This window comes from Cavia porcellus, unplaced genomic scaffold (assembly GCF_034190915.1).
Source record: "Cavia porcellus strain 051 isolate PalLab524CR breed Dunkin Hartley unplaced genomic scaffold, mCavPor4.1 scaffold_10, whole genome shotgun sequence".
Classification (NCBI taxonomy): Eukaryota; Metazoa; Chordata; class Mammalia; order Rodentia; family Caviidae; genus Cavia; species Cavia porcellus.
In genome coordinates, this window is record NW_026947493.1 from 56,322,036 (window position 1) to 56,334,580 (window position 12,545).

General features: G+C 41.5%; 1 protein-coding gene across 2 annotated transcripts; it reads left to right on the forward strand.

The window, feature by feature from the left end:
• The first annotated feature begins 2,394 nt into the window (after positions 1-2,394).
• Positions 2,395-6,524, forward strand: Fabp5 (fatty acid binding protein 5). Of its 2 annotated transcripts, NM_001173092.1 has the most exons (4): positions 2,446-2,577; positions 5,154-5,326; positions 5,659-5,760; positions 6,252-6,524. In NM_001173092.1, exons 1-4 carry the CDS (start codon positions 2,499-2,501, stop codon positions 6,303-6,305), a joined length of 408 nt encoding a protein of 135 aa, NP_001166563.1. In that variant the 5' UTR covers positions 2,446-2,498; the 3' UTR covers positions 6,306-6,524. The 2 variants fall into 2 exon arrangements, with proteins under 2 accessions (XP_023417396.1, NP_001166563.1); XM_023561628.2 differs by lacking the exon at positions 5,154-5,326 and having other exon boundaries at positions 2,395-2,577; positions 6,252-6,412.
• The last annotated feature ends 6,021 nt before the right edge of the window (positions 6,525-12,545 follow it).

Consider the following 12,545-nt stretch of genomic DNA (forward strand, 5'->3'; position numbering starts at 1 on the left):
AAAATAATGGCAATGGGATGCTGATATTACCTATTTGCTGTTATGAAAAAATGACTAGCAGAGTTAACTAATATTTGTAAGACAGGATAGAACAGAACAGTTGGACAATAACGGTGTATGTGTGTGTAGACACTAGATCATAGATGAGGCATCTGAATAAAAGGCATTCAATGTGTTTCTAGAATTCTACAGCGATCTCCACAGCCGCCTTTGTTACACTGGAGACATGATCCACTGAGCTTTCTCCTGCTTCCTCCTGCGGGGCAGGAGTGTCCCAGGTGTGGGACATGCAGGCCCTTACTGGGACAACCGTATGGGTCTGAGTCGCTCAATATGTACCTGCCGCTACAGGGAAGATTGGGGTGATCCGAATATTAGGGTAGGAACTTCTAATAAAAGGGCTGCAGTGCAGGGGAGGAAATGTCCCGTGGCATCCTGGGAGATCTCAAACCAACCTCAGATTTCAATCATTTTAAGGATGATACATCAAGTGTCTTGGCATGTTCACTGTGGCCTCTGCTCTCAACTCCATTTCAAGGACAGTAAACAAAAGGCAGTCAGGTGTGGTTCTATTTCACAAGGTGCTGTGTGAGAAGGGCTTGCTAGAGATTCTGGTTCTACCACTTCCCTTAACTTATTGCTTCTGAAAAACTGGGATAAGTATTCCTTAGTGAAAGTGTAGTGGGTATTAGTGTTAATGGACATGAGCACCTGGAAACATAGAATCTAACGTACAAAAGCTGCTCAGTAAACTGGTGTCTTTATGAGAACAGCCGGGCTGTGGGGCAACTTCCTCATTTATCCCATCTCGCAGATGGGAACACAGAGTAAGATACTGGGAAAAGTATAATGCTTTACACACGAGTATAGAGTGCTATTAGGGTTGGAAGGAAAAAGGAAACGCACTTGAATCTAAATACAAAGGAAACTGACAAGAAATCCTTAAGTGCTCAGTCAGAGGGGTATTGAGGCTCAGGACACAACACCCCAAAGCATAACTGTAGGAAACCAAATATGCCACTCAAAATATACTTCTTTGGCATATTTAAGCTGGTTTTCCTGAGAAACTGCAGGCACGGGAGCAGTGTTCTTTTGCAAAAGAAACTTACATATATAGAGGAAATGTACACTATTAAAGTACAGATGTTCCTTGAATTAGGATGGGTTTTTCTCTGGATAAATTCACCGTAAATTGAAAATCTGGTAAGTTAAAAGGGTGTGTAATACATCTAGTCTACAGAACATTCTGGCTTAGCCTTGCCTCCCTTAAATGTGCTCAGAAATTTACATTAGCCTGTGGTGGAGCAAACTCCTCTAATACAAAGGCAACTTGATAACAAGGTGTGGATTATCTTATGTAATTTATTAAAAATAGAATGGCTGTATGAATATGCTTTTATTAACTGGCTTTGTTCTCTAAATCTTACTCTGCATACGAGATAGCCTGTATTCACTACACTTTTCTCCTGGCACCATCCCTTGACGTGTGTCTCCAATACCCCCAGAAGCTTCAAACCCATTTCCACAACACAGGATGTTCTCTAAACTTCAGTTATCTGACTCTCCTTGAAGCCTTGCATTTTGTGGGATTCCTTTGTACATCAATGTGATAATTTCTTTCCCTTTATTGAGTTTTATGTTAATTTAACTCAAAGCCTAAAAGAACCTAAAAGGGTAAAGGCAAGCATTTTTTTCACTTCCCTACAAGGAAATATAACTTGACATTTTTGAATGTCACTTAAACCGAAACTTCCTACAGAATTTCTGTTTAGAAACTGAATTTCCTGAGTCATCTCCACCTCATCTAGCAGTTTCTGATAAAATCGGCTAGCTTGGCTCAGGTCTGCATCTCCTGGAAGCCCTACCGAGGCCTGGGCAACCTGAGGGTGGGTGGAGTGAGCAGGTTCTTTCAACAGGGCGTGGGAAGCCAGGGTGGTGGCACAGGCTTGTAAACCTAGAGGGAAGTTCACTAAATCAAACTTAGCCTGCGTAATTCAGCAATTTAATTTAAAAAAAAAGGAGTTAAGGCAATTTAGACTTCAAACAACCCACTAAACTGCCGACCGCTCCTAGAGATGGCTAATTGAGTCCTCTGGAAACGGAAAAAGACGGGGGTGGCTGAGCGGTCCCGCGCTGTGGTATAGGGCGGTGCTCCGGATGGTCCCTCAGGCCTCTGGGCGCACGGAGGCGCCGGATCGGGAAGCGGCTGGCGTCCGGGGCGGCTTGGGGCGCGCCGGGCGAATCCAAGCTTGCGGGAGGCGCCCCGGGAGGCAAGCAGGTGGAGCCGGTTCGCACCTCTGGACCCGCTAGCCCAACCCGAGGGCCGAGGGGGCGTGGCAGGGGCGGGGCCTAACGGGCCCCTCCCATTGGCTGCCCAGCACCGCCCCACGCCACTGCCTTTATAGAGCGGCCAGGCGCGGGGAGCCGCACAGCACGCTGCCGGCTACTACACACCGCTCTGCTGTCTGTGCTCGCGCGCCCGCTCGCCCGCACCCACTATGGCCACCATTCAGCAGCTGGTAGGAAAATGGCGTCTGGTGGACAGCAAAGGCTTTGAGGACTACATGAAGGAGTTAGGTGAGGCACCTCGCTCGGTAGCTCCTGCAACGTGGCCGCCTGTGGCCCTTTTGTCCCTTGGCTACAACGGCGTGCTGGGGTCCGGGGCGTGCGCGGCGGTGATGCCCGGCTCCCTGCGCCCTGTCCCCTCCTTGCACCGTCCCTGCACCATAGGTTCCCGGGTGCAGTGCAGCGAGCACGCGGCAGTCGCCGGTAGAGCAGAGCGTGCTCGCCTCCCGCCACGAGACGGGATGTTCTGCCTCGTGGTCCAGCCGCACTCGCCTCTTGAGCGCGCGGCGCCCCGCTTTGCTTCCGCCCTTAAGCGAGCTTATCCTCGCCCGGCCCCGAGCCGCTCTTCCTCCCACCCGACCCACTCCCCTTGCCCACCCGGCCATGTCCTTTGTTACTAGCCGGCGCGCACGGCCCTCTTGCAGTCTCCAGGAGGGCGCATATGGCAGGGTGAGGTCTCCTGTAGCTCTTCGGGCTGCAGCTTGTGTTCCCACTGGTCCCTTGCCTGTTCCCACGGGGTGAGCTCCGACTTGGAGCACTGGAGCTTCTTAGCCCAGCGTGGTGCTCACAGCACTGACCGCCTGCTGGCACTGCCCAGCCTGGCCCTGCAGGGGCAACTGAACAGTGAGGAGAGCAGCGAGACGGACCCTGCCTGGGGTCATCTGCTCTCTGTGTGCTGCTCTGCTTTCCTCTGACACTGGAGGGTGAGGGGCAAGGAGACAGCGGGCTTGGACGAAAAACTAGCCAGAAATTGCTGGCTTGGGGCTGCTAACGCAGGAGAATTTCTGTAGGAAATTTTTCTGTAGGTTTTTTTTTTTTTTAAACTTTAAATCATAAGTTCTGTGGTCTTTTCCTAAATCAGTACCGCGATTGCATGCTGGTTGAGACACTGGACAGATAGCAAACAAGAGTGGACTTTTGGCACAGACCCCAAGAAAGTAAGATAAAGTTAACATAGCATGGATCCTCACCCCAAGGGGGTTTTCAACACCGAGGAACTCCCAGGAGGGGAAGGCCACTTCAAAAGCTGGCATCTCAGAGAGGTTAACCTGACTGCTCTCTGATGGCCCTCCACTACTGAGACCCTGTCACTGGGTACTTCACTTCTTCACTAGCCTTTTTCTAAGACTTTGTGGGGTTAGGGCTGACACGTGGTGAAATTGAGTGTGTTACCATGGGACCAGTAGAACGAAAAATGCAGCATTTTTTTAAGAGTATTTTTTAAGTGACCAAGATGACTCTGAAGAAAGCCATTTACTGTACTCATTGGAGACATACGGTTTGTGTACTACACAGGTAAGGACCAAGTAGAGAACAGCCTTTCTTCCCACTGAGTGCAGTTGTGGGCTTAGGTCAGGATGGCTTGTTTCAAGAGTTCTGGAATCAGGAAGGTTGTCTAGCCTCAACTCTTTTGAGGAAGGATCACCATATTTGCCCAGTGTAAAAGTAAATAATGACTCAACTGATAAGAAAGGTGTACCAAGTTGGCAAGAGAGAATCCACCAAAGGGACATTGAAAGCTTGGCTGAGTGTTCTGACCAGGACAGTCCTTCTGTAGGTTGTAGTCTCACTTGTGAAACGGGTTTATGCTGGATCTGCAATCCCTATAAGTATTGACACAAAAGGAAATACACAGATCATAAATTAATATGTAATTTAATAATGTGGAATTCCATAGCTGTTTGCGATAGTAATGAATAGACTGTAAAAAAGTATTAATCAAGATATTTAGATAGACTATATTTTGAGTAAGCAGTGAACAACCCCAGTGACAGTAAGTAGGAAAAAAAAAGTCTTACTCAGAAAAATGCAAAATAGTAGTTGGGTGTGGTGATCCATACCTGTAATCCTGGCATTCAGGAGGCTGAGGCAGGAGGATTACTGTGTGTTTGAGGCCAGTATGGGCTGTCTACTAAGTTCAAGGCTATAAACCTTGTTTCAAAACTTTAAAAAAAATATGCAGCTTTGAAATATTTTCTCTCTTCCAGGGTAAGAGTATTTCCATTTATTAAGATCGCGATTGTGCTACAAACTCAAAACATTGTGTGCTATTTGACTATCTGCATAATGGGGGTTGGTTTTTACTTTGTGTAGCCTATTGCCTATTAATTATTTATCAGGGGCTTCTTATGTGAGGCTGGGTATCAGAATTAGAATACAGTGGTATGCAGAATCTAGTGTATAGAAAAAGACTGAGCTACCTCTGAGTTTGCAACTTTGAACCCTTATCTTTAGCTTGTGTCAACTGCTTTGGGTAAATAATGTTAGGGAGTGAAGTTTCCCTGGCTTTCTCAAGGCCAGCATGGCATAGTAGTCACGAGCTGAGATCTGAAGACTGCTAGTCTGTGCTGTTGTTTCCTAGCACACTGAACTTGAGCCACTTCACTCCAGTGCCTTTCTCATCTCCAGCGGAGGCAGTAATATACCTGGCTCAGGATTGTTGTGCGGCTTATATAAATTAATATACATAAAGGTCCTGCAAGCAAATAAGTGAAAATACACCAGGCATAGTGATTACAGTTGAGTTACTGCTATTATTGTGTAAGTTACAACCTGTTTCCCATTTAACATGATATACCGTTCCACAGGAGTGGGAGTAGCTATGAGAAAAATGGGTGCAGTGGCCAAGCCAGATTGTATCATCACTTGTGACGGCAACCACCTCACCGTTAAAACTGAGAGCACTCTGAAAACAACACAGTTTTCTTGTAACCTGGGAGAGAAGTTTGAAGAAACTACAGCTGATGGCCGAAAAACTCAGGTCAGCTATCCCACATTGTGTAATCACTGAAGCTTCTAGGATGATAGATTGCATTATAAAATTTTTATTATTTCTAGTCAAAAACTTAATGAAAAGTTATTTTATGAGTTGAGTTTTGGCAGACTAGTAAAAAAGCCTGCTTCACAGAATAAGTATCTTTTTTTGAGCTTCTAGATTGAAAAGCACAAGTTATTTTGTGAATAAAATCAGTGTGATTGATAAAGTAGACCCAGAAGAGAGAGGATGGAAAAAATACTGACTACAGAGGCTCTGAGTTCTGGAAATGCTTGTAATGTCCTTTGGAAGGTTAAAGGTACACTTTATTTTCGCAGACGGTCTGCAACTTTACGGATGGTGCGTTGGTTCAGCACCAGGAGTGGGATGGGAAGGAAAGCACAATCACCAGGAAATTGCAGGATGGAAAGTTAGTTGTGGTAAGTATCAAACTGCTTCTGTCTTACTGGGCTTTTTGCCTGCATTAATGGTCCAATAGCTATCTTCTACTATTGGTTATGAACAGAACTAGGTTTGGAAGGATAAAATACAGAATAAAAAAAATACAAGAACACTCATTAGCAAGGCAGCCCTTGCTAATGTAGCCAAGGATGTTGCTGGAGCTGGGCTTTGTCCTTATTGAGCTCCTGCGTTGCCGTGTGATCCTGGAAGCTGCCCTCTTGGGCATATATGCATTTTTCCATTTCTTTCAAATAAATAAATTTGCCAAGACCAAATAAGTAATTGTAGACATTACTGTAACACTTTGGTTTTCATCAAAACAATAGGATCTAGCTTATCTCAAACCCAGAAATCCTATAATTTGTTTTCTCCATCCATGAAGTAGATGACAAGGTTTGTAAGATTCTGTTCCTAACATTTTATTAATTAACCACCTGATCTAACTCTGATATCTTTTCTTTTCTCCTAGGTCTGTGTCATGAACAATGTCACCTGTACTCGGGTCTATGAAAAAGTGGAATAAATACTCCATCATCACTTGGACAAGAATTAGCTTTGAGAATGAATAAGCTCAGTTCAATGAGCAATTCTCCATACTTTTTTTTTTTTTGTCATTACTTTGGTCAAGTACCTTTATCACAAGCATTTTACATGCAACTATTTCAAAGTATTGATTTAACCAGGTTCATCTCTTTGGTTAATAAATAAATAAATAAATAAATAAATGTGTTTATGCTAATAAGCCTTGTACATATTCTTTAATGTTGCAGGAAGTTAGTGATGCACTTAAATAACTAGGAATTTAATAAATTCTGGATACTCTTGAGGCTACTATATTGAGATTATATCCTAGTGATTTATATGTAAAGCTATTCATACAGCAAATGGGGTACCGGTCATTTAATTTATTCTATAGCAGTGGTGGTAAACCTATGGCATGCATGCCTCAGTGGGCTGTTTATATCATTGAAAGTTCTAAAAGGTTCACCATCACTGCTGTATCGTATCTGAACATCGTATCGCACTAAGGATTTTAAATTCCTGGTAGAGACTTCTCACTGAAAGGTAGCTGCATAAGCTTTATAATTTAAATATAGATGAGAGTAAATTACCATGTTGACCTAGTCATACTTCACACAGTGTGCTTATTACTAGTGTTTAGGAATTCTGCAACTAGAAACCCCAGAATTACAAACAACAACATCAAAATAAATGAAAAACTTCTGTTCCATTTCCCAGACCCAAATACAAATATCCACTCACACTTGAGAAATAGGTTGTAGGCACTGAGCTAACACTTCATATTCACGACCCTCAGTGCAACAGTAGAGGGGCTGGTCCTGTTTTATCTGCAAATAAGAATGGGTATTTGATTAGCTGGCTTGTTCAAGGACATGGGAGTAGTAGAACTGGATTGTGAAATCATGTCTTGTTCTGACCACTCAATATATTTAATCATTCCACAACATGCCTCTTTTTAGTTTGTACAGAGACCTCGAGACTAAAGCCTGTAAATGTGCTAGTCCAGACGTTTCTAAAACCATCTTCCTGTGCTGCATGTCAAAGCTGAGAAGTATGCATGAGATTGCAAAGACTTGGTGTGAAAAGTAAAATATTCAATTTTTTAAAAATATTGATTACAAGTTAAATTTTTTGAATATAGCTCATTAATTATATGTTAGAGTTTTACCCTATTTCTAATCTTTTTAACTGGCTAGGAGAAAATTGAGCAATTGCATGTGCTTATATTTTTGCATTCGTATTTTACTGAATGCTGTTTTAATTTCCCTTTTTGTATGAATTACCATCTTGCTGTTTTTAGAGTCAATGCTAGGGTTCCCTCTACTTTTTCTAATAGTGTTTGTCATTCTTCCTGAACTGAACATGGAGCCAATTCCTTGAAATATTTTGTGATCTCGGAACCATTCTAAATGATCTATATTAACTAGGGTTTTCCTTATTATATAGGTGAGGAAATTAAGCCTCAGTTTAGGTAATACTAAACCAAGAAGCAAGTACAAGTAATAGGACAGACAGAAACATCAGTTACCTGACAACCTGTGTCACCACCTATTGTGTTTTAAAGTCCATACTGTATCAGTTTATGGGTTGCGGATGTTGTGTGAGGAACAGCAGGCCTAGCTGTTGATGTTTTGATATTTGGATTGTGGCAAGCATCACAGAACTCTTACCCCCAAGAATATGACCAAGAAATGTCTATGGCACTCGCCGTTCTACCCCAGATACTCCATATATTTCCTCTAAGCGTACATTATCATATGCCAAGTTAAAAACCATGGACTAGAACAAGAGTATCCTAATTTTATGCTATCCAGTGTCAAACTTTTTCTACATATCTGTACTTTCACAATTATCATCTCATCAAAAGATCTAGATTATTATATTTCTTCTTTACTACTAGTAGGGGGGGATATATTATGTTTACTTCTATAGAACACATAGGCTCTCCTGGGAGGTTCATTTTTAGCTTAAATCTACCATGATTTCTGTCCTGTGCTTTAGTGCTTTGCTGCCAATAGCTTCCTGGATGTTTTAAATATAATTTAAATATAATACTAAGAAATCCCTACTAAACATTTACTTATGAATGTCTCATTGCAAGCTAGTTTAGTCTTTCTAAAATCTAGTCTGTGGTGCTTAGGCTTTGGAGGTAGACTCCAACCCTGGCTATTCTTTGGTAGTTGCATGTCTTTAAGACATGTTACTTAGCTTTTCTGAATGCTTATGATATTTTTTTGTCAAAAGGTAAAACATTGACTCAGAATGTTTTTAAATATTAACAAGAAAATGTATGTAAAGCACTTAACATGGCCCAGAATGCAAAGACTCAAGTCCTATCAGTGGAGCTGATAGAGCGCTCTGTGATGGAAATGCACTGTTATACCTGCACGTCCACCATGGTAGCTGCTAGCCATGGATGACTGGGTACTGACCACTTGAGTGCAACAGAGGAGCTGAATTTCTCATTTTATTTGTTTTAATTAATTAAAATGTAACTAAATACCCATGTGTGGTTTGTGACTGCTGATACAGAATGCTAACCTAATGCTTTCCAAAATCAACTTTGTTATCTTCATTCCATACCTATTTCTCTTGTAGTATTCTCTATTCCAAACAAAGGGAATGCCACTTTGCCAGCTTCCAGGCTAAGTACTTTGGTGTTATCTTTGATTTGTATCTTCCTTTCCCATCTTACATCTAATTTACTGGCAAATTATTTCAATATATCTAGACTTCAGCTGCTCAACCGTCTCACACATAATGCTGGCTCAAACACCACCACCTCTTCTCTCCCTCTGCCTGTCTGTTCTCCTTGAAGTTACTGCTTTACAAACAAGTTTGAATACAGATATTCTTTGACTCACAGTAGGATATGTTCTGACAAATCCATTGCAAGTTGAAAATATAAGGCAAAATGCATACAATACACATAAGCTATGGAACAGTGTAGCATGGCCCAGCAACACCATGTGCTGTAGGTATCAGTTTGCCCTACTGAGTACCTAACTGCCCAGGAGGTACAGCTCACTGCTGCTACCCAGCATCACAATGGAGACTCTTATCATATGTTGCTATATAGGGGAAAGATTAAAATTTTAAAAACTGAAATATGGTTTTCATTGAAGGTGTATGGCTTTTGTATCATCACAAAGTTGAAAAATCATAAGTCAAGCTATTGGAAGTGAGGGGTCATTTGTTTATTACCTTTCTACCAAAAGCTCTCCAATGGGCATAGAAACCAAAGCCTTCCAGGCCTTAAATGATGTTTTTATTTCTTCCAACCCCCAACACCTCTTGATATCACCTCTCTAACCCTCTCCTTTAGCTGGTTATAAATAACCAGCTGGTTATAAATAAATGGCTATTAATGCCTATTGCATCTGAAATTCACTTTTAAGCTTATAGGATTAATAATGACAATCCCTAGGTTCACTGATTCACTGGCCCTTTTTAACTCTGGTCTTTTAGAACTGACTGCTCTTTGGCGGTCATGTGTGATGTGGGTTGGTGGGAAGAGGTTGGATGCTGATGAACTGGTTTGAAAAGCTGACCTTCATTCTGAAAGATTGTGAAAGGCAGAGAGGTATGACTTGCCACCAGTCACATCACACCAGTATGGCTTGGAAATAGCAAGAGTCTTGTGACATCTGGCTTGTCAGGCTCTGTCATCAGGTCACATGTGCATGCATAATGCAATTCCTGAACCCCTCCCGCTGCTTCCTCGCATACCGCCTCCCACACTGCACCCTGTGGAAATGTCTGAAAGAGGATCCTGCCTCTTGAAATCTTTTTAAAGATGTTGACAATACAATGGCACAAAGATGAGGGTAGAGACAGTGCCCAGTCTCATGGAACCTATGTCCTAGCGTGAGAAGGCAGAACATACACATTTGAACAAGAGGCAGAGAAGGATAAATGCAGCCAGAAAAATACAAACCAAGCAGTGTGATTTGGAGGGGAAAAGGGTGGAAGTTCCCTCAGAAGGGGCTGTCAGGGGCAGGCTGTCCAAGGAGATGGTATTTGAATAGGCCCTAAATGCCAAGCAGGGGCTGGTAAGTGGATATCTAACCACAGGCTGTTGTAGGAAGGGGGCCTGGGAACAAGAGCAGCCCTGAATGAGGACAGACAGAGCCACAGAGTGACAGAGCTGTTGAAAATAAAGCAGTGTGGGACAAGATGTGGTCTGAGATTTGCAACAAAACGGCATGTTAGAGATTCTGTCAATAGTGGGAAAGGATCTGAATCGAAGGACCAGAGGGTTTCAAATTGGAAGTGAGAGATAAATGGTTTAATAAAACACTGTAGTTTCATTTTCAGTCATGAGAAATTTATATGTGGAATGGCTCTCTAAGGACCCTGGAAATAGTGGACAAAATACGAAAAAAACTTTTAAGTGACAATGAATTAATAAGTTCATCAATTATTACTATTACCAGATCTGAGAATCTAAAAAAAGGAAGCCAAACTGATGGGGCTGGTTCTGTGCTTGGAACATTTGCTTGTGGATATAGAAGTGGCTGAGAAGCCGAGCTGTGCCTGACACCTGAGGAAAAAGCTGTGTCTTTGAGTGGAGCCTGGTGAAAATTCAGTTATGAGGAAGTCATCTGAGTGCTGCTCACATTAGCAGAGGGTTGGAAAACACTAACTTTCTAGAAACCCATTCTAGGGAATGGGTTAAGTGATCTTGATACACCTATCTGATAAAATACTAGCAGATATACAAAAAAGATTTATAATTGCTTGGGAAAATAGGCTCATAATAGCTTGGAAAAAATAATGTACCATAAAGTAAAAAAATATATAAAATATTATAAATGTTAATTGCCTATTTGTATAACAATATGCATATTTATGTAGAAAAATGTAAAAGAATGTTAACATTGGCTATTGCTTGGGATTTGGGGTGACAATGAATTCCTTATTTGTTTTCTTATCTATTTTTGTTAAAAATGCAAAAGTATTTCAATACAAAGTTTAATTTGTGATTTTAGTGATATATTTATAATAGCAAAATACTAACGAAAAGCACAAAGAATAAAATAAACACTGAAAAATATCACTTCAATAGAAAATTTATATTTTGTTGTGATGTACTAACAAGAATCTTTATATGCGAATGTTCCCAAACATTTTATACATGGTATTGTCAACATGGTGTTCTTTATTTTTATTATTAAGTTTATGGGTACAATTTACATAATGACAATATTCATCATAGGAAATTTGTACCTCTACATGATACATCTTGGTTCCTCTTTTTTCCCCATTCCTTTCCCTCCCATTTAACTGCCCTCCCCCTCATTTACCAAGTTTTGTTTCTATTTAATCATTTTTTTTTTCATTTTTTCTTTTCCATTATTTCCTCCCCCACTTCCTGAGTTCCCTTTTCCTTTTGAACAGTTTCTTCCTTTTCCACAATATCTATTATGTATTTTTGTCATTATTCACACTTTAAACTTCTCACATCAAAGAGTCAATGCAATATTTTTACATGTGTACCTGATTTACTAGGAGTATGGTCTCAAGGTGCATCCATTTGCCTAGAAATGTCTCAAGTATATCCTTCTTGTCTTAGTTACTTTTTACTCATTGCTGAGACAAAATATCTGATGCCAAAAGTTAGGGAAGGAAAGGTTTATTTCTTAAAGTTCTTGGAGATTTCTGTCCATACTCAGTTGGCCCCAAAGCAGTATGGCATGGCCATTCATGGCTGCTGAAAACAGAAGGTGAGAACTGGCAAAAAAGAGAGAGACACACCTTCTTCCTGCCATTACATAGCATGGTGGCTTCACCCTTAAGCGAGTGTAGCACTCACACCACCAATGAACCAATCACAATGCTAGATTTTGTGGAGTCCATAATTCATGAGGCTTGGGGACCACTGACATAAACCATGACAGTTCTTTGTGGCTGAATATGGCTAAGCTCTATAGTACTAAAAAAAAATTCATTTGTTGGTCGATGGGCATTTAGGTTTTTCCCAAGATTTAACAATTACAAACTGTACTGTTATAAACACAGGCGTGAATACATCCCCGTGATATGATGCTTTTAATTCTTTTAAGAAGATGCCCAGAAGGGGACTAGCTGGGTCAAATTGGACCTTTAGTCCTAGTTTTTGAGGGATGATCACACGGATTTCCACAGTGGCTACCCCAGTCTACACTCCCACCAACAGCAGACAAGTGTTCCTTTATCCCCACAACCCAGCCAACATTTGTTATTGGCTGATTTCTTGATA